General features: G+C 37.4%; 1 protein-coding gene across 20 annotated transcripts in view; it reads left to right on the forward strand.

Annotated features, from left to right (window-relative positions):
* LOC105488951 (NIMA related kinase 10) overlaps positions 1-23,374 on the forward strand; it is a 271,931-nt gene that overhangs the window by 114,078 nt on the left and 134,479 nt on the right. For 18 of the 20 annotated variants that reach the window (XM_071090789.1, XM_071090797.1, XM_071090798.1 and 15 more), the window contains one exon: positions 1,852-1,927. In XM_071090789.1, coding sequence (XP_070946890.1) covers positions 1,852-1,927 — 76 coding nt within the window. Of the gene's footprint in view, positions 1-1,851; positions 1,928-2,928; positions 3,399-5,840; positions 10,103-23,374 lie in introns of those variants that run through there. The other 2 variants (XM_071090803.1, XM_071090804.1) reach the window with 2 other exon arrangements.

A 23,374-nucleotide genomic window follows, 5' to 3' on the forward strand; every position in this document is an offset into this window, starting at 1 on the left:
TATAATCCTTATTTTACAGATAAGAAAGCTATTGGAGGCCAGGCATGGTGGCTCACGCCTGTAATCCCAGCACTTTGGGAGGCCGAGGTGGGTGGAACATGAGGTCGAGAGATAGAGACCATCCTGGCTAACACCGTGAAACCCCGTCTCTACTAAAAATACAAAAAAAAAAAAAACAAAAAAAAAACCAAAAACAATTAGCCAGGTATGGTGGCAGGCACCTGTAGTCCCAGCTACTCCGGAGGCTGAGGCAGGAGAATGGTGTGAACCCAGGAGGCGGAGCTTGCAGTGAGCCAAGATTGCGCCACTGCACTCTAGCCTGGGCGACAGAGCAAGACTCCGTCTCAAAAAAAAAAAGAAAAAAGAAAGCTATTGGAAAGCAAGATTAAATAACTTGCCCAGGGTTACTCAGGTTATGCATAATAGAGTCAGTATTCAGATTGAGGCTGTCCAGTTCCTGAGTCCTGGCTTTTAAGCACTAAGCTATACTAATGATAATACTTATCTTTCAGAGTGCTATGCGTGTTAAACGAGGCAATTCATGAAAGTGGCTGAATTTGTGCTAGTATAGACTTGTTGTTTAGTAAACGTGTATTATTATTAATAATGTGAATTTTTATTATTTTGAAATGAAACTACTTTGGAATAGTTTCTACCTGAAAGATATTTTAGTACATATAATCAAATACTGCATTGAAGTTTGTTCCAGTGAAATTCCATGAGCATTTGCCACACTTTACAACATGATATTGAGAATATCAAAGCTTATTAGGAAAAGCAACTTGAATTCTTGTCCTGGTTCTGCATTGTCTTTTGGTGCAATCCTGGTAATTAAGTCTCTTGTAATATTAGTGAATCTGTAACAAAAGGATAGGTAAAATATCTGTTTTGATCACTTTGACCTAAGTTGTTGACTGGTTTATAAAAGACAGGCTGGACACGGTGGCTCACGCCTGTAATCCCAGAACTTTGGAGGCCGAGGCAGATGGATTATAAGGTCAAGAGTTCAAGACCAGCCTGGCCAATGTGGTGAAACCCCATCTCTACTAAAGCTACAAAAATTAACTGGGCATGGTGGCACGTGCCTGTAATCCCAGCTACTTGGGAGGCTGAGGCACGAGAATCGCTTGAACCTGGGAGGCAGATGTTGCAGTGAGCCAAGATCATACCGCTGTATTTCAGCCTGGGCGACAGAGCGAGACTCTGTCTCAAAAAAAAAAAAAAAAAGGAAAAACAACAAAAAAAAGACAAGTACCTGAAGATACTATGAAAAGTACAAGGTTGTGCTAATATTAAATATAGATATTTGGTGTTCTGTGATAAGAATCAGAATATTTTGTTGATATATAAATATTTTGGGATTATTTTGAACATACTTGTACTGTGATTGGTACACGTTGATGCCAGTTAATTTTAGGTTTTCAGGCCTTTATGGTATTTACTCGGGTGTATCTTTTCTTTTAGCCTGACGAGGTCATGACTGCTGTATGCCAAATGTTAGATTCATTCTGTTTATTTAAAAATTATAAAGGATAACCTAAAAAATGGAATCACAGTTTCAATAAGTACTTTGTCCTATGTTTCAGTCAGCAAAACTTATTTTATGGTTTTTTAAATGATAAACCTCATTATATCAAAATATATAGCAAAATGACATAGTGTATGTATGCCATTAATTAAGACTGGGAATTACATGGAAGATTGGCACACTGGGCATTTTGACAGAGGGTAAGAAAAGAAAAGCCTTTGGTTATGAAGTGTAGTAGTTATTGTGTAGATTGTCAAATGCTAAGGAACAATGCTCACTCTGGGAAAATATAATAACATATTATATTGTTTTGTGAATTGTAGCTGACTTTGGCCTGGCAAAGCAAAAACAAGAAAACAGTAAACTCACGTCTGTTGTTGGAACAATCCTGTATTCTTGGTAAGGACAATTATTTTATGGCTCTCGAACATCATACTTAACTGATTTGGGCTTTCATTTCTATTATTGACTTGCAAAGGAAAGAGGATTTCAGGAAAGAAAGCTTATTTTATAAGTTTTTTTCAATTATCTAGATAATACACATTACTAGAATTGTGGATCATTATGTATGCTTAAAACAACCACCACAAAAATAATCTTTCTTCTAAGGTATCACTGCCCCTCATGGGGATTCCTTTTATAAATTGTAAATTGAAATGATCCTTGGCATATAGTAGGTGTGCAATAGTTGTTGAATGAAACTGAGAATGAAGTAATAGATATGCTACCCAACATATTTGGAACATTTTATTGTACTCACTTGTATGTATGACTCTTTTTCTCTTTTCTACCTATAAACATTCAAGTGCAGGGCAAGGATTTTTGTACCCTAATACCTATCCTAGTATCTGGCAAATAATAGGCACCGATTAACTTTACTGCATGAATGAATAAATAATGACATGTATACTTAGACATATGTTTACAAAGTAAGTTGCTTCTTGGATAAATGAGTGTTTATTTTTTGATAAATGGAGACACTTTTAAATTCTTTGACGTACTTTGAGGTTCCTTTGCAAGCCACTAATTATTATGAAGTAAGAATCTTCTTTTGCTGATCACATGTCATTTGTCTGAATCTGTTGAAATTAGCAAATAGTTATGGTAGTGTGTAGAAAAGCAGATTTCAGGGAAATATTCTGGAATCTGATTCAACAGGTCAAGCAATCAAGACACAATCATTCTTTTAAAATCTAGCCTATAGTTGTACAATTGTGTCCTGGGGAATTAAACACGACTCTTCTTGAGGAAGAGTAGAAATTGTCTAAAAATCACAGCCTAATTTTACAAAGTCCTTTCATGCAGAAGTGTTCAGAATAATGTTTTAAGAGGGTGACTTTTCATTTTATCTTACTGGAAATGTTGTACATCTTTATTCTTGAAACTGGTTTCATGAGAAGATGCAAAGAAACTGTGGCAAGCTAATAAGTACCTTGTAAGCTGTAAGCTTATATGATGTCTACTTAACCTCTTAACAGTAAGTCTGACCTACTCGTTACTTGCTGACAGAAGAATAATTTTCTTTTGTTTCACTGTGTACTGTTTTTATAAAATAAACAATAAAAATTTGATCATAGAAGTGTCAAGTAATCATATATTTCTGAACAGATTTGATTGTCAGTCAAATTGCAGAACAATTAACACACAAACTTAAATTTCTGCTGGTCATACTTGGTGAAAGCATATTTTTATTCCTGAGACTTTGAATTAAGTTTAGAATTGCTTATATGATAGTATCAACTGTGTGTGTGTATGTGTGTGTGTTTGTGTGTGCGTGTGTGTGTGTAAGAGAAAGATAGAGAATCCATAGAATATGTAGAAAGAAATCCAAAACATGACAACTTTTTTGCCGTATTAGCCCAAACATGGCTTCACATTTTCATTTAATTTTTAAATTAACTGAAGAGTTTGTAAGCTGAACCTACTCATATAGATAAACTATTATTTCATGTATGTGTACTATAATTGTTTTAATAACATGTACAGTATATCTTACCACCATTTATCTTTCTGTCAACCTCCTATTCTTTTAAATTGCTTTAAAAATTTCTTTCTACTCCCTTCTCTCATCTCTCCAAGTTATTAGAAATGCCCCCTGTCTGATGGGTTTTACTATGAATTTGGGTTCACAAACCATCTTTCTTGTTAGTTTTTGATGTCCTTAGCTGAGTATGGAGTTAAAAGAACTCAGTCCTACATCATATTGTGTTTCTTTCTTAGTTTGGGATTCTCTAAAAGCAGAATCTGAGACAAGAATTTGAGTGAAATAGTTTATTTGGGAGGAGGTCCCAGGAAACACTATTAGGAGAGCGGTGAAGTGAGATTTGGAGGGAAAGCAGCCAGTACAGTGAACATTAATAATTAGGTTCATAGAGTATTATCTGGGATATAGTATAGAGCAGGGGTGTCCAATCTTTTGGCTTCTCTGGGCCACATTGGAAGAGGAAAAATTGTCTTGGACCACACGCAAAATACACCGACACTAAAGATAGCTTTTATGAGCTTTTAAAAATGGAAAAAAAATGAAGTGTTTTAAGAAAGATTTATGCGTTTGTGTTGGGCCACATGCAGTCCGTAGGCCGGGGGTTGGACTAACTTGGTGTACAGGGTGTTTTAGAGTTGCCCTGTGTGCCAGATGAAAGGTTGGAGTATTTTTTTTCCAATCACAAGGGGGAGCCCTCAGCATCTGACTGAGGGCTGCTCTGGGAAGCTTGTGCCCAGGTGCTTATGGCATGCCAGGGCATGGGCTAGAGGCACTCCAGGCAGAGAGCTGGAGGGGCATTGCTTGAGGTATGATGCCATAGACTTGTACTGGAAATGTGAGTGGGAGTCTGGCTAGGGTCCAGACATTCTAGAATTTTTTTGTAATTCTGTAATTCTTACTTTCATGTAAGTTTTCTGAGCTTGTCTGAGCCTGTAAATGTGGACCTGGGATGTGGACATTTGGATGCCATAGAGATGCCTAGGCACCCCTTTCCCTTCCCTGCGGGGTCCCCAGAGTTTGATGTCCCCATGTCATTTTGCCCTTTCCATTTGCTTTTGCTTCCTCAGATATTAACTTATTGAAATAGAAAGGTCTCTTTGTCAACTCTTGTAGGAAGTACCTCAGAGCATTCTTTATTCTGTATTCAGCTGGTAGATAAAGGGTTTGTAGGCACATTGCTGGACCAATTGTACTGGAACAGAAGGTCAGTAAAGGTTCTTTTCATTGATCTGATATGATTCATTATTAGGCAGGTCTTTGTTATCCCTCTCAAGGGAAAAAAAATCTCCAAATATGCTACTTGTTTCCATTTTTTATCTCTATGTCTTCCTCCAATTCCAGAAAAGAAAATTACACACCATATTCAACTTCATTTTCTGAGAACAGTATAGAGTTTGGGGCTCTGGGAAGCATTTTCAGCTAGTTCTTCACAGAACATATATGGGATTTATGAAGCTAGTATGATGTATAAAATACAATAAAAGTTTTCCAATAAAAATGGAAACTTCAACTATTCCTGGAATGGGAATTATTACCCTATTGCTTAGTATAATCTCATTCATATCATGACACTGGATAATTAGTAGAGAAGTTCATGAAGTTTAAATTGGATGCATCAAAATAAACCTGTCGGTAAACCTGGTTAAGTAGAGACAAAGTGAAGTATGTCTACTAACTGCACTTCTTAAATTTAAAAAAAATATATTTTTATTTTTTGATATATAAAGTTGATAGAATTCTTAAGAAAGCTATAATACACTCAAAATTTTGAGAATTTTAAGTGACTTAAAACACTTAAGTGACTTCCAGCTGCTCGTGCAAAGACCAAGCCCTCACTATGGCCACAAGTAGACAACCTTGCATTCTCTGGCCTCTGCTAAGTTCTTCAGCTTTACCACAAACCAAACTTTAACAATTCCTAGCTGTTTCATCTGGGCTCCCTCTGACCACAGGACCTTTGCACATGCAGCTCCCTTTGCCTGGAATACTCTTTTCCACTTGTCATCTGGTTAATTCTTACCTGCCTTCAGCTGAACCCCCTTAGACAAGGTGTATTTCCTCTGATCTACACACTCCATGTACTTTTCCTTCACACAATTGAAGTTCTTGTTGATTTTGTGATTAGCAATGATGATTTTGTTCATTACAATCCCCAGCAGTCCTAAGTCTGGTACTTTAAAACTCACAAGTAATATTTGCTACATGAATGATCCAGTACTTGCATGATTATAAACATTACTGGAAATAACATATTACAAAGCAAATTGTTTCTTTTTGTTGTAACACACTTTAAATTCCCAATCCTTTCCCTTCTTTCTGTTCCTTCAGATCTCCAAAATGCTCCTCCTTGGAATGCTCTTCCTTCAGAGACAGCTGCAGAACTTACTTCTTTACTTCATTCTGCTCTTTGCTTAAATGCCACTTATGTAGAGAGGACTTCCATGGTCACTTGCCCCAAACAGCAACCTCCCTTCAGATTCTATCCCTGTATCCTGCTTTACGTTTTCATAGCCCTTGCCTCTATGTGACCTTATATTGTACTTGAATTGGCTTATAGTGTGTCTCTCCACTACACACAAGCTCTGTGAGCACAGGACTTGTGTCACCTTTGTTCACCACTGTTTCCCCAGGACCTAGAGGAGTCGACTAGCAGAATCTTAAGAAATACTTTGAATCATTGAAGTGAAAACAAGTCTTTTTTCATAATAATATGATAAAAATTAGTGTATATTTTTATTGGGTTCTAATATATCTTTGAGCTGTTCTGATTTTTACCCTAATAAAGCCTGAAGGCTTTTCATTTGAGATAGTAAATACCTTGATGGCAGGGTCTATTTTGTTTTATTTTTTTCTCTTTGCTATTTTATCTTTATATATTACACGATTACTAGAACAGTGAGTAAATGAGATCAAGTAGGATGTTAACGTTTTAACAAAATAAAATGTGGAAAGATTATATATTATAGAAATATGTATTCTTCAGTGACCAATAAAGTGGCCCTGAGGGAAGTTTCAAAAAAGAGATGTATTAGGTCATTCTTGGATTGCTCTAAAGAAATACCTGAGACTGGGTAATTTATAAAGAAAAGAGGTTTAACTGGCTCGTGGTTCTGCAGGCTGCACAGGAAGCATGATGCTGGTATCTTCTTGTCTTCTGGGGAGGCCCCAGGAAACTTACATTCACAGTGGAAGGTGAAGGGGGAGCAGGCACATCACATGGCCAGAGCAGGAGCAGGAGAGAGGAAGTGAAGAAGTGCCACACACTTTTAAACAACCAGATCTCATGAGAACCCACTCACTGTCAGAACAACAGCACTAAGGGGATGGTATTAAACCATTCAGGAGAAATCCACCCCCATGATCCAACCACTTTCTACTAGGCCCCACCTTCAACACTGGGGATAACAATGTGAGATTTGGGCAGGGATTTTCAAAAATAAGCATAATTGGAATAAGACCATATTAAAGGATTTTCAAAAAAAAAAAAAAAAAAAGCATAATTTGAAACAGACCATAGTATTGACAGAATAAGGTCATTATTAAGACTACAAGCTCCGGAATCAGATGACCTGGGTTTAAATTCTAGATCTGCTATTGAGAGTTTTAAATGATTGAATTTTTCTGTGCCTTAGTTTCCTCATCTGCAACCTGGGGATAATAATAGTGCCCATGTCCTAGGATTGTTGTGAGATTAAATGAGGTGATACATGTCTGGTGCTAGGAACAGTGCCTGGCTGGCATATGGTAAGCACTCACTAGATAATAGTGATTGTTATGTCCTATTCGTCTAAAGTTTGAAAGGATAGTACTTGTTTAAATGTATAGATTATATTGTGCATGTATAGGAGGTTATAGAACACTAGGCAGATTTAACCTAAAGAAGACTACCTCAAGGTATTCAATAATCAAACTCCCAAAGATCAGGGATAAAGAAAGGATCTCACTAGCAGCAAGAGAGAAGAAACAAATAACATGCAGTGGAGCTCAGTACATCTGGCAGCAGACTTTTCAGTGGAAGCCTTACAGGCCAGAAGACAGTGGCATGACATATTGAAAGTGCTAAAGGAAAAAAATTTACCCCAGAATAGTATATCTGGTGAAAATATCTTTCAAACATGAAGGAGAAATAAAGACTTTTCCAGACAAACAAAAGCTAAGGGATTTCATCAACATCAGACCTGTCCTACAAGAAATGCTAAAGGGGGTTCTTCAATCAGAAATGAAAGGGCATTAATGAGGAATAAGAAATCATCTGAACATACAAAACTCACTGGTAATAGTAAATACACAGAAGAACAAAGAATATTATAATACTATAATTGTGGTGTATAAACTCTTACCTTAAGTAAGACTAAAAGATGAATCAATAAAAAATAATAACTACAACAACTTTTCAAGTTGTTATATCTTATAGCACAATAAGATATAAAGAAAAATAATAAGAAGTTAAAAGTGGGGGGACAAAATCAAAGTGTAGAGTTTTTATGTTTTCTCTTTTCCTGTTTGTTTATGCAATCAGTATCATCAGTTTAAAATAATGGGTTACAACATAGTATTTGCAAGTTTCATGGTAACCTCAAATCAAAAAACATACAACAGATACACAAAAAGTAAAAAGTAATAAATTAAATCATACCATAAGAGAAAATTACCTTCACTAAAAGGAAGATAGGAAAGAAGAATGGAAGAGAATAACACAAAACAACCAGAAAACATAAATGACAAAATGGCAGGAATAAGTTCTTACTTATCAATAATAACATTGAATGTAAATGGGCTAAACTCTCCAATCAAAAGACAGAGTGGCAGAGTGGACAAAAAAATAAGACACAATGATCTGTTGCCTATTAAAAATGCATCTCACCTCTAAAGACACATAGACTGAAAATAAAGAGAAGGAAAAAGATATTCCATGCCAATGGAAACCAAAAAAGAGCAGATGTAGCTATACTTATACCAGAAAAAAATATATTTCAAGACAAAAACTATAAGAAGAGACAAAGAAAGTCGTTATATAATGATAAAGGAATCAGTTCAGCAAGAGGATATAACAATTGTAAATATATATGCACCCAATACTGGAGCACCCAGATATATAAAAGAAATATTATTAGAGTGAAAGAAAGAAAGATGGACAACAATATAATTATATTAGTCTGTTTTCACACGCTATGAAGAACTACCCAAGACTGGGTAACTTGTAAAGGAAAGAGGTTTAATTGATTTACAGTTCAGCATGTCTGGGGAGCCCTCAGGAAACTTACAAACATGGTGGAAGACAAAGGGGAAGCAAGTCTCCTTCTTTACAAGGCAGCGGGAAGGAGAATGAATGCAGGAGGAACTACCAAACACAAAACCGATCTCAGGAGAACTCACTATCATAAGAACAGCTTGGGGGAAACCACCCCCATGATTCAATGACCTCCACCTAGTCTCTCCCTTGACATGTGGGGATTATAGGGATTACAATTCAGATTTTGGGTGGGGCACAGCCAAACCATATTAACAATAATAACTGGAGACTTCAATACCCATAGCATTGGACAGATCTCCCAGACAAAAAATCAATGAAGGATCATTGGACTTAATCTGCACTGTAGACCAAATGGACCTAATGTATATTTATAGAATATCTCATCCAATGGCTGCAGAATACACATTCTTCTCAGCACATGAATTATTCTCAAGGATAAACCACATGTTAGGTCACAAAACAAGTCTTAAAGCATTCAAAAAAATTTGAAATAATATCAAGCATCTTCTCTGACCATAATAGAATAAAACTAGAAATCAGTAACAAGAGGAATATTGGATACTATACTAATGCGTAGAAATTATACAGTATGCTCCAGATTGACCAGTGAGTCAATGAAGAAATAAGAAGTAAATTGAAAAAAATTTTGAAACAAATAATAATGGAAACACAACATACCAAAACCTATGGGATACAGTGAAAGTAGTACCAAGAGGGAAGTTTGTAGCTATAAGTGCCTAAACCAAAAAGAAGAAAAACTTCAAATAAATAGCCTAATAATGCATCTGAGAGAACTAGAAAAGCAAAAGCAAACCAAACCCAAAATTAGTAGAAGAAAAGAAATAATAAACAGCAGATATAAAAGCAATGAAAATGAAGAAAACAATACAAAAGATCAACAAAATGAAAAGTTGTTTTTTGGAAAAGTTAAACAATTGACAAACCTTTAGAGAGATGAAGAAAAAAAGGGAGAAGACCCACATAAAATTAGGGATGAAAAAGGAGACATTACAATGGATACTGCAGACATTCAAAGAATCATTAGTGGCTACTTCGAACAACTATGTGCCAATAAATTGGAAAATCTAGAAGAAGTGAGTAAACACGGCCGGGCGCGGTGGCTCAAGCCTGTAATCCCAGCACTTTGGGAGGCCGAGACGGGCGGATCACGAGGTCAGGAGATCGAGACCATCCTGGCTAACACGGTGAAACCCCGTCTCTACTAAAAAATACAAAAAAAAAACTAGCCGGGCAAGGTGGCGGGCGCCTGTAGTCCCAGCTACTCGGGAGGCTGAGGCAGGAGAATGGCGTAAACCCGGGAGGCGGAGCTTGCAGTGAGCCGAGATCGCGCCACTGCACTCCAGCCTGGGTGACAGAGCCAGACTCCGTCTCAAAAAAAAAAAAAAAAAAAAAAAGAAGTGAGTAAATTAGTAGACACATACAACCTACCAAGATGGAACCATGAAGAAACTCAACACCTGAACAGACCAATAACAAGTAACAAGATAGAAGCTGTAATGAAAAGTCTCCTAGTAAAGAAAAGCCTGGGACCCAAATGCCTTCACTGCTGAATGCTACCAGACATTTAAAGAAAAACTAATACCAATCCTATACACACTATTGCAAAAAATGGAGGAAAAGGGTATACTTCCAAACTTACACTGTGAGGCCAGTATTACCCTGATACAAAAACCAGACAAAGACACCTCCAGAAAGAAAGAAAGAAAGAAAGAGAGAGAGAGAGAGAGAGAGAGAGAGAAAGAGAAAAAGAAAGAAAGAAAGAAAGAAAGAAAGAAAGAAAGAAAGAAAGAAAGAAAGAAAGAAAAAAAATTAAAAGAAAACTGCAGGCCAATATTGCTTGAGTGCAGGAGTTTAAGACCAGCCTGAGCAACATGGTGAAACCTTGTCTCTACTAACAATGCAAAATATTAGCCAGGCATGGTGGTGTGCACATGTAGTCCCAGCTACTTGGAAGGCTGAGGCAGGAGGATTAATTTAGTCCAGGAGGTGGAGGTTGCAGTGAGCTGAGATTGCGCCACTGCACTCCAGTTTGCATGACAGAGTGAGACTCTGTCTCTAAATAAATAAATAAAATCAACAAAATACTAGCAAACCAAATCCAACAACATATTAAAATGATTATTCCTCATGATCGAGTGGGATTTATCCCAGATATGCAAGGATATGTAAATCAATCAATGTAATACTTTATATCAACAGAATGGAGGGCAACAACTATATGATCATTTCAATTGATGCTGACAAAGCATTTGATACAATTCTACATCCCTTCATGATGAAAAACCCTAAAAAACCTGGGTACAAAAATAAGATACCTCAACATAATAAAAGCCATTTACAACAGACCCACAGCTAGTATCATACTGAATGGGGAAAAATTGAAAACCTCTTCTTGAAGATCTGGAACATGACAGGGATGCCAACCTTCATCATTGTTATTCAAAATAGTACTGGAAGTCCTAGCTAGAGCAGTCAGATAAGAAAAATAAATAAAGGGCATCCAAATTGGAAAGGAAGAAGTCAAGTTATCCTTGTTTGCAGATGATATGATCTTATATTTGGAAAAACCTGATCTTATATTTGGAAAAACCTAAAGACTCCACCAAAAAACTATTAGAACTGATCAACAAATTTAGTAAAACTGCAGGATACAAAATCAACATACAAAAAGCAGTAGCATTTCTATGCACCAACTGCGCACAATGTGAAAAAGAAATCAAGAAAGTAATATCATTTACGAGAGCTACAAATAAAGTAAAATACCTAGGAATTAACTTAACCAAAGAAGTGAAAAATGGGACTAAAATTGTGTGGGAATAAAAATTCGTGGGACTAAAAATTAAGTAATTGAACTCATGGAGAGAGAATGTAGAGGGATGGTTACCAGGGGCTAGGAAGGACAGTGGGCGGGGGTTGGGGGGATTGGGATGGTTAATGGGTACGAAAAATAGAATTAGTGAATAAGAACTAGTATTTGATAGCACAACAGGGTGACTATAGTTAAAATAAATTTAATTGTACATTTTACAATAACTAAAAGTATAATTAGATTGTTTTAACACAATGCTTGAAGTGATGGATACCCCATTTACTGTGATGTGATTATTACTCATTGCATGCCTGTGTCAAAATATCTCATAAACCCCATAAACATATACACCTACTATGTATTTACAAAAGTTAAAAATAAAAAGTTAAAAAAATCTAAATATACTTGAGGATGAAAGGTTGGAGGAGAGAGAGGATCAGAAAAAAATACCTATTGAGTATTATGCTTACTACCTGGGTGACAAAATAATCTGCAACAAACCCCCATGACATGCAGTTTACCTCTATAACAAACCTGCATATGTACCCTGAACCTAAAAGTTATAATAAAAAAGGGCGAATATGGGTACATAGCGCCATTGTACATTATGCACTTTTCAGTCTGATTTGTTCTGAACTCCTCAGAATCACAAAACGCGGGACAGAGAGCTCTCTGATGATTGATTCTGTCAGTGGAAGTCCTTGCTTCTTTTATCAATTGGAAATTCAGAATCACTTGTCTTCAGTCTCTATATTGTTTTTCTCTTGACCTTTTATAGTCTTTACTTTTATGAGTAAACGTGAATCATAAACACTGGATTTCCTTCTCCATGTTTATTTAAGTTATGTAGTTTGTCATTTTGAACATTTAATACCTAGTCGTTATGTATAGTATTTCCCATTTCCTATTGGAAAGAGATGCAGGAGGAAATACATAGTCTTACTTTAACATGTTTTTCTGAGGGTGGGAGGGGGGTGGTCAAAATAAGCTTCCTCATATATTTAACACAAATTAATTTATTGAATAAGAAATTAGAATAGTTTGATGATGGTAAGATGTATATTTCAGTTATCTATTGGATGCATAACAATCCATCCCAAAATTTAGTTGCTTAAAACCAGAATGGTTTATATAAGTTTGCTTGGTCATTCCTCTGTTGGTTCCCCTGAGCTCATGTGGATGCATTTGGCTGAATTATTGGCTTGGCTGGACGGTCCAAGATGGCTTCACTAATAAGGCAGTTGTTGTTGATGCTTGGCTAGAGATCTTTTTCAGGTGGCCTTTCATTTACATGACTGTAGTGGAGTAACATTCCAAGAAAGTAAAAGCTGAGCTGCAAGGCCCAATCGGGGCTGCCCTTGGATGTCACTCAACATCCCTTCTGCCATATTCTATTGGTTGAAGCACATAAGGGCCAGCCTAAATGTGTGAAATATATTTATCTCTACATGGAAGGAGGTGCACATTATTTGTGGCCATATTCACTAATGTAGCACCATACTTCTTTAAAAAAGAAGAATAATCCCCCAAGTGGCTTCAGGAATCAAGACATATGAAACAAAGAAATAGTCTATTTTAAACACTAACGGATGGCACATTAGCCCCACATCTCCTTAGAATGAAGTATAGCATTCTGGATCCAACTAGGAGATGGAAATGATGCAGTGAGCTAAACAGAGGAAGTTTAACATGAAGAATGATTAAGATGTAAGAAAACTACATGGTACTCTAGGGTTGAGTGACAGTACCAAGGAAGGACAAACTTGGAAGGGGTTCAGATTTCATTGGAAAAGGTGTGGTAGCCCAACAGACAGCAGAGAAGTTGGCGTGGTGGTCCAGGCTGCAGCTGTCCTGGAGCTGCTGAGCAAGCTAGGAGCAACTCTCTGAAATGCAGGTGAGGGAGCAAGGCATCAGCATTTGTGGTGTGGGCACATAGTGGGAGTCCAGCTGCCGCAGGTGCTCTTAGAGTTTGAGGGCCACAGGGAGGGGAGAAGAGGGGGCGGGTCCAACAACTGCACAAGCAGGAGGCCTTCAGAGGGTGCAGGCTACACAGGGGCTCTGGTTTCTGTTTTGAGAGGGTTGCAGGAAAATGATCACCAGGCTGAGGCTGCAGGGTTGCAGAGGGAGAATGGGCTATGGTTGGGATAGGCTCTAATGGTTAGTCCTATACCTATACTGCCTACTCGTGGCCCATGCCAGAAATTGCAGGAAACCTCTTCCTCCTTCAGTGTCCCTCCAATCCATGTACAAAGAAAGCTTAATATAGTGCTCACTTTAAAGGAGAAATATTTAAAGAGATTCCATTGTTTATTAAAGAGTACATTAAGAGATAACAAGCAATAAATTAATAACAGACACAATAAGAAACTTCAGGGCTTGGCCCAGCATAATGGTGGACTGGGCAACTAGTAGAATAGGGCCATACCCCTGCTAGGGCATGTTCAATGCCTTTAATTCTTCTGTAAAATAGGTGTTTTATTTCTCTGTGCCTCCCAACTTGGTGTATCTCCAGAGCGTCTTTTTGAATTGTGAAAATTAAATATTTCAGTTCAATTCTGAATAGGCTCAGCATATTTGGTGAAAGGCAGGACCTGTAGTTTGGCTGGGTTGAGTTTTATGCTGTGACACCGGAAGACGTAGAATTTTCCTCCTGGCATTGTAAAGCCACAGGATATCTCTCAGCCTGACAGTTACTTAGTGGAAGTGCTGCTTTTTTGGGGAAATATCTGCGGAATGAAACCAGGAAAAGGGAAGGAGAGATGTGTGTGTTCATCATTTCATCTGTCCCTCAGGTGGATATTCCAGCATTTACTTCCCAGGAGCAGATGACTTAGTTCTTTACCACTAGAATAATTCAATTTAATTTGGGGGCACACACACACACACACACACACACACACCCATGGTGTCAGTCAAGTGTAGAAGAGTAAAGGGTTAGAAAACCCTATGATGCTTGTAATGAGTCTCCGTCAGGCTCATAGCAAGTCCCCAGGATAATATAGAAAGTAGGGGTAGAACAGGGACCTGCCAGCACAGAAGTGCAGAACTTGAGGGAAAGGCCATTGGGGCTGAGGTGGATGCTCTGCTTTTCTGTATAATAAATGTACCGTATTCTATGCACTGAGAATTATACAAACAGACATATTTTCCTCGAATTCAGACATTATGACAGTATATGCGTAGAAGGAAGTCTGGTTGACAGATAAAATTGTCACAAGAAATCAGAAGGAAAGAAGAGAAAAGATAGCAATGTGATGAGTGTAAACAGAGAACGGAAAGAGCGGAGAAGTCAGAGGACTCAAACAATGGGGAAATATGAAAGCGAAATTACCATATGAGGGGCAAAAGAATTAAAGAAACGTTTTTCGTTATTTTTCAGGGCTACATTTAATTTGTCTTATTCTTGTGAATGAGTTACTTCAAGTGACCTTACCAGTCATATATCCCTTTACCTCAATTTATTTCTTAACTCATTTAGCTATTAGTACTTTATTAATTTTTATATTTAATTTTAATTATTAATTTTTTGATCATGGCATTTCAGACTGTTCATAACAACCCTAGAAGCAATGAGACAATGCTAATACAAGAAAACCTTCCTTTGAAGTGCCAGAAATTGTTTTCTCTAAAATAGTAGAACAATAGTTAGAAGGCCAATATTTTGAAATTCAAGCATCTCTTTGGAAAAGGATTTTAAAACGTACATTTAAAAACAAGACAATAAACTGTTAGACTGTGACAATTTTATGGCCTATCATAAAATGTCAAAATAAAGATTTTAAAATGTTAACTTTATGTAACCTTGATACATTGGCAATACTCAACCATTAAAAAACCTTCATTTTCACTGCAAGGCGTACTTCTAGGATCCTTACATTTGGCAGTTAAATTTTGAAGATTTTACATGTATTGGCTAATTTCATTTTAGTACTCTAGGGTTCCAGGAAGGCCACATCTATTCCTCAATAAAGCATTTGCCTCTCTGTCTGTTCAGCCCCTCCTCACCTTAATTCTTCTGAATTCATTTGTAATTTTCATAACAAAGTGTACTTTGTTCATAAATTTAGTAAATAATGCCCAGAACTTCATCAGTGAGAGAAGTAAGATACCAGTGGACATGGGTGCATCTGTGCACTGTGTGGCTGTCCCTTCCCCTTGGAGCCAACAGGACACAGTGCAGACTCTAGACCTGGTCTGCCTGGGCCCAATCCTGGATCTACACCTTCCTGTTTGACTTTGAGCAAGCTACTTAATTTTTCTGGGCCTCAATTTCCTCACCTGAAATGGGGGCGAGGGGCGGCAATGATAATTTCTACAACATAGGGTTGTTATGAGGATTGAGAAGATAGTTGGATGAATGGATGGATGGAAGGATGGATGGATGGCAATAGATTGATCAATCGATTGATAGTACTATCTGTAGCATAGCAAGGATTTAATAAATATTACCCGTTGTCAGGCTGGAAGCAACAGCCTCACTCTTTAGGAAAATATTTCTTCCCTGCCTTTACTTCAAGCACATGGTTTAAATGGCTTATACATTGGGAATACTCAAAAAAGCATCAATGCCAAAGTCCCATTGCTTTGGAGATTCTGTGTCCTTGGCCTCACGTGGTGGAACAATTCTAGCATTCATGTCCCTATAGCCCAAAATGTTAAAAGTAAAAGTGTTTTATTGATTCAAGTTTAACCATTCAGAATTCTTTCTTGAGAATGTGTTGAGCTGAGGCTCAGTTAAAAGTTGAAGCTGGGAGACCCAGCAGTGTTTTGTGGCCATAGTTGTAGCCAGGGAGGAAGTCAGTCTGACAGCATGAGGTCAATACTTACAATAAGAGGTGGCAATGTCCAGGCTTAAGATTCCATTTTCTCAAGTCCCAGCTGCAGCTTTGCTCTTCCTGCACTTACAGGAACCTATCAATAAAGTCCTCTATTTCCCTAACCTTGCTGGGTTTCTTTCACTTGTCTCTTAGTTTGGGTTGCCCTGAAGGCAGACCCTGAGACAAGAATTGAAGAATCGAAGTGCAAGTGGTTTATTCTGGAGGTGATCCTAGGAAACATGAATAAAAGAGTAGGGGAAGTGAGACAGGGTAGAGAAGTAAGCAGATGAAGGATTTCTTGGATAAAGGATTTCTTACTACTGTGGGCAACTAGAGCTCAAATCTGTTGAGGAACTTGGGAACCATTTATTTGAGTACCCAAAAGGAGAGAGAGAGGTGTTTATACACCTGCTCTTGCCAGTCACTGAGTAAGGTCTGTTTCTGGGGTACAGTAATTCATCAGCACTTCAGGCTGATCATGTTGCAGGCACAGAAAGTCAAGGGGTTAAAGAAAATCCTCAGACAAACCTGCAAATGGTTGGAATTCAGTCCAGTGTGCTCACAAGAAGTAAGGATCAGGGGATGTTAACAGGACACCTACAACATCTACTTCAAGTTAACAATGAAAACAACTTTGACTGTCACAATACAGATGGTTGTAGAGTGGCCTCAAAGTCTGTACGTGCCAGCTTGTCTGAAAAAATCTAATTTTACCCTCCATGCTCTCTGAACATATTCTTCTATGCTGACTAGTCATTGAAGAAGTCCGTGAAGTCTGTGTTTAGATTTTCCTCACAGTTAGATTGAGTTAATTTTTCCCCCAGTCACACCCAGAGACACTGCCTCCCTGTAGCTCTGGGCTGCTACTCCCTGTACCACCTTTGCAAACAAAATAGCAATACGAGGCTGATGAGGTAATGATCACTTAAAAATAGATGTGATAGGCCAGGCATGGTGGCTCATGCCTGTAATCCCAGCACTTTAGGAGGCTGAGGCAGGCAGCTCACCTGAGGTCAGGAGTTTGAGACCAGCCTGACCAACATGGTGAAACCCCATCTCTGCTAAAAAAAAAAATACAAAAATTAGCTAGGTGTGGTGGCGCACACCTGTAATCTCAGCTACTTGGGAGGCTGAGGCAGGAGAATTGCTCGAGCCTGAGAGATGGAGGTTGCAGTGAGCCAAGATCATGCCACTGCACTCCAGCCTGGCTGACAGAGTGAGACTCTGTCTCAAAAAAAAAAAAAAAAAAGATGTGATAGTAATAAATGTAATTCAGAATGAGATAAGAATATTTATTCTCCTGTGAAGGTCTCTACTACCTTGAATAAAGACTATCAAATGTTTACATGGCAGTTGCTCAACTGTCTCTTTTTATTTCTTAATATATCAGTCTGTTAAGGAGCAAGAATACACATTTTCATGTGACTTTATATTTAGAGAAAGGCATTTGTATAATTATGTATTGTAATTGGGAGATTGTATTATCTTTTTTTTTTTTTTTTTTTTTTGAGACGGAGTCTGGCTGTGTTGCCCAGGCTGGAGTGCAGTGGCCGGATCTCAGCTCACTGCAAGCCCCGCCTCCCGGGTTCACGCCATTCTCCTGCCTCAGCCTCCCGAGTAGCTGGGAGTACAGGGGCCCGCCGCCTCGCCCGGCTAATTTTTTTTGTATTTTAGTAGAGACAGGGTTTCACCGTGTTAGCCAGGATGGTCTGGATCTCCTGAACTCGTGATCCGCCCGTCTCGGCCTCCCAAAGTGCTGGGATTACAGGCTTGAGCCACCGCGCCCGGCCTGTATTATCTTTTTTGTGAAACCACCATAATTATTTAGTTATGTACTTGAGTTTTAAAAGCTAGTGCGATTTGGCTTGAATACAAATATAAAATGTGTGATGTCAACCTATAATGCCAGTTTTTTTTGTTTTTCTACAAAAAAATCGTTAGAGACAAACGAATGGCAGTTGATGTATAATGAGAAATTTCAAGGCTGTTGGATCTGAATTTAATTTGTATTTGTGACTCAGAGTAGGCAATGCTGGAAAATCATTTGATGGCTGGAGTGTAATCACTGGGTGAATGTAATCCATTTGTTAAATTGCCCAGACTCCTCACTGTATTTACAGTTAATTGGTTCCCATTAAGGTCTTCTTAATAGAGACCATAAAGCAGTAGGATTAGAGAAACCTGAAAAGGAACATTTAGTTTGATTCCTTTCTTGAAGCCAAGTTGTAACATGTGCTCATCTATTTCATTTTTTACCATCTTCATAACAGACTGAGGGAGGAAAAGACTCTCAGGAAGGTGCTTTATAAATTATTTTTACTGTTTTGGCCTATGAACATTTCTATAGTCAGAAAATAAAAAACATCTAGTGTTCTTACATAGAATTGAAGTTTTTCTCTTATGACTTGAAATTCTTTTTGGGTTTTAGTGGCTAGGCAAAGCAACTGGTCACTACCCAACATTTAATGATTCTTTGTATACTGAAAAGTTATTTTAAGCTTTTTTTCCCCCTAAATTTCGTTGTTCATTCATAGTTTTTGTAACCTTTTGATTCAGACTTCTAGATATTACATACAAAAATCTCATAGAAAACTTTTCAGTATCTTAGGAAAGTCATGTGAACCCATCTGATGAGGAGGGATACAAGTCTCTTAAGAAATGTGATTTTAGTGCTGCATTTTTAACTTACAGATTTTCTTTCTTCTCCAAATAAAGGTTTATTTACTTCAGGACTGATGAAGCAAATAAAAATTATAAATTGTCCTCCCCTTTCCACAGAGATTTTCCAGGCTGCCTTCTTCTCCCTTTCTCCTACTCACAATTACCCTCACTACAAATGCTGGAACTTCCCTTCCATTGGGCTCCAGCCAATTTGGGAAAATTTTGAAAGTAAATTGGTTTCAGTGACAATATAATCAAAATAACAAAATTGTTACAATTGAATATTTCTCATCACTGTTTTAAAAAATCTATTGATAATATTCAGGAAGTTTTACATTCTTTCTGTGCACTTAACATTTTTAGTTATTTTAATTTTTTTGTGTGTGAACTTGACATTTTGTTTCTGAATTCATTTTTAGTCAATTGTGAGTATTATGCATTAAAATGGGAGGTTGGCCCCTTTCCACTGCATCACAGATGAAAAATGGAAAGTACCTCTGATTGGTCCTCTTGCATAACCAATCGCTGGTCGCGGACCAAGTCTTCCTGTGTAACTTTGTTAACTTCACTTCAGCCTCTGATTGGTTGACTCTTGCAACCAATCAGACTAGTTGTGGGCCAAATCTTCATTTATAGAGGGTGTAACCAAGTAACCAATGGGAAACCTCTAGAGGGTATTTAAACCCCAGAAAATTCTGTAACCAGCACTCTTGAGCTGCTTACTCGAGCCCGCTCCTGCTACTTCGTTTCCATAAGTCTGTGCTTTCGTTGCTTCACACACACACACACACACACACACACACACACACACACACACACGAAAGGGGAGGTTGGTTAGATAAATAACACTAAGCTGGTAATACAGTAATGTATTTGTTGACCCAGAAGCATATTTGCAATACTAAATAAAAAGATTGGTTACCAATAGCATATATTTTATGATCCTATCGCAAATATAAATATCTGAAAATGTCACATCAAGCAGACATCACAGACAAAAGTGAATTAGAAATTAAAGGAATATGAATACATATAAAATAAAAACAACAAAACTTCAAATCTGAAAAAAATTTATAATTTGTTGATTAAAGTTTCTTGTATTGGTTTCTTATTAGAAAATCAGTATATTCTCAGTGCAGAAAATGAATTAAAAAATCCCATTAAGAATATTTGTAATCCTACTAACCCAGAAATGGAAAAAAACCCACAGAAAGCAGCTTATTGTCCAGATTCCAAATTCCTTTCTATGTGAACACGCAAACACACATACACAAATACTGATATTAATGAGTGCTTTTCTGTAGCTTCAGTTTTAATATCTGGATCGTATCCCATTACTTGGTTAAAATCACGATTCATTCAGCCAATCTCCTTTTTATAGATATGCAAATTATTTCCAGCATTTCCCCAATTCATATTACATAGGGCGTGTATACTTGGCTAAAACTAAGTTAGAAATAAGAAAGCAAAAGTTCTTTGTGGCAAGTTAGCCACTAGCACACCATCCCCTTCTTAATCCCCAAGTAAAAAACCCTGACTACACTTGTCTGTGAAGATTTTGTTATTGGCTGTGGTATTTAAAACCTTTCTGCAGTATGCAGCTCACTGATCTTCTCTACTCTTGAGTTTGGGGAAAGGATGGTGTATTATTGATTACCCAAGCCCTTTTTATACAATTTCACATTTCAGAGCTGGTTATGAAAGGATGACTTGATGATTTGATGTCCACCATTTTCTTTACTTTTAAAAAACTTCAATAGTTTTTGGGATACATGGATAGGTTCTTAAGTGGTGATTTCTGAGACTTTATAGTGTACCCATCACCTAAGCAGTGTACACTGTACCCAATGTATAGCCATTTATTCCTCACCCCACTCCCACCCTTCCCCCTGAGTTCCCAAAATCCATTATATCATTCTTATGCCTTTGCATACCCATAGCTTAGCTCCCACTAATAAGTGAGAACATATGATATTTGGTTTTCCATTCCTGAGTTACTTCACTTAGAATAATGGCCTCCAGTTCCACTCAAGTTGCTGCAAAAGACATTATTTCATTCCTTTTTATAGCTAAGTAGTATTGCATAGTGTATATATACATTTTATTCTTTAAAATATTTCATTTATTTATTTACTTATTTTTTAACTTTTAAGTTCAGGTGTATATGTGCAGAATGTGCAGGTTTGTTACACAGGTAAATGTGTGTTATGGGGGTTAGTTGTACAGATTATTTCATCACCCAGGTATTAAGCGTAGCATCCATTAGTTGTTTTTCCGGATCCTCTCTCTCCTTCCACCCTCCACTCTCCAATAGACCCCAGTGTGCCTTGTTCTATGAGTCCATGTGTTCTCATCATTTAGCTCCCACTTATAAGTAAGAATGTGCAGTATTTGTTTTTCTGTTTCTGCATTAATTTGCTAATGATCATGGCCTCCAGCTCCATCCATGTTCCTGCAAAGGACATGATCTTATTCTTTTTTATGGTTCCATAGTATTCCATGGTGTATATGTATCACATTTTCTTTATATGTATCAGTTTTTTTTTTTTTTACCCAGTCTATCATTTTTGAGCATTTAGGTTGATTCCATGTCTTTGCTATTGTGAATAGTACGGCAATGAACACATGCATGCATGTTTCTTTATAATAGAATGATTTGTATTCCTTTGGGTTTATACCCAGTAATGGGATTGCTGGGTCAAATGGTATTTCTGTCTTTAGGTCTTTCAGGAATCGCCACACTGTCTTGCACAATGATTGAACTAATTTACACTCCCACCAACAATGTAAAAGCATTTCTTTTTCTCCACAACTTCATCAGCATCTGTTATTTTTTGACTTTTTAATGGTAGCCATTGTGATGGGCATGAGACGACATCTCATTGGGGTTTTGATTTGCATTTCTCTAATAATCAGTGATGCTGAGCTTTTCTTCATATGCTTGTTGGCTTCATGTATGCCTTCTTTCGAAGTGTTTGTTCATGTCCTTTGCCCACTTTTTAATGGTTTTGTTTTGTAAATTTGTTTAAGCTTCTTATAGATGCTGGATGTTAGACCTTTGTCAGATGCATAGTTTGTAAAAATTATCTCCCATTCTGTAGGCTGTCTTTTTGCTGTGTTAATAGCTTCTTTTGTTGTATGGAAGCTTTTTAGTTTAGTTAGATTTGATTTGTCAACTTTTGCTTTTGTTACAGTTGCTTTTGGCATCTTCATCATGAAATCTTTGCCAGTGTCTATGTCCTTAATGGTATTGCCTAGGTTTTCTTCTAGGGTTTTTATAGTTCTGGGTTTTAGATTTAAGTCTTTAATCCATCTTGAGTTGATTTTTGTGTATAGTATAAGAAAGGGGTTCAGTTTCAATTTTCTGCATGTGGCTACCCAGTAAACCCAGCACCATTTATTAAATAGGGAATCCTTTCCCCATTGCTTGTTTTTGCCAGGTTTGTTAAAGATCAGATGGTTGTAGGTGTGCAGTCTTATTTCTGGGTTATTTATTGTTTTCCATTGGTCTATGTGTCTGTTCTTGTACCAATACCATGCTGTTTTGGTTACTGTAGCCCTGTGGTATAGTTTGAAGTCAGGTAGTGTGATACCTCTAGCTTTGTTCTTTTTGCTTAGGATTTCCTTGGCTAATTGGGCATATGAATTTTAAAATAGTTTTTTTTTTGGTTCCATATGAATTTTAAAATAGCTTTTTCTAGTTCTGTGAAGAATGTCAAATGGTAGTTTCATGGGAATAGCATTGAATCTCTAAATTGCTTTGGGCAGTATGACCGTTTTCACAGTATTGATTCTTCCTGTCCATGAGCATGGAATGTTTTCCATTTGTTTGTGTCCTTTCTGATTTCTTTGAGCAGTGGTTTGTAGTTCTTCTTATAGAGATCCTTCACTTTCCTTGTTAGCTGTATTCCTAGGTATTTTATTCTTTTTGTGGCAATTGTGAATGGGAGTTCATTTGTGATTTGGATCTTGGCCTGATTGTTGTTGGTGTATAGGAATGCTAGTGATTTTTGCACATTGATTTTGTATCCTGAGACTTTGTTGGTTACCAGCTTAAGAAACTTTTGGGATGAGACCATGGGGTTTTCTAGATATAGGATCATGTCATCTGAAAACAGGGATAGTTTGATTTCCTTTCCTCCTATCTGAACATCCTTTACTACTTTATCTTGCTTGATTGTCCTGGCCAGAATTTTCAATATTATGTTGAATAGGAGTTGTAAGAGAGCATTCTTGTGCTGGTTTTCAAGGAAAATGTTCCAGGTTTTGCCCATTTAGTATACTATTGGCTGTGGGTTTG

Source organism: Macaca nemestrina, chromosome 2, assembly GCF_043159975.1.
Source record: "Macaca nemestrina isolate mMacNem1 chromosome 2, mMacNem.hap1, whole genome shotgun sequence".
Classification (NCBI taxonomy): domain Eukaryota; kingdom Metazoa; phylum Chordata; class Mammalia; order Primates; family Cercopithecidae; genus Macaca; species Macaca nemestrina.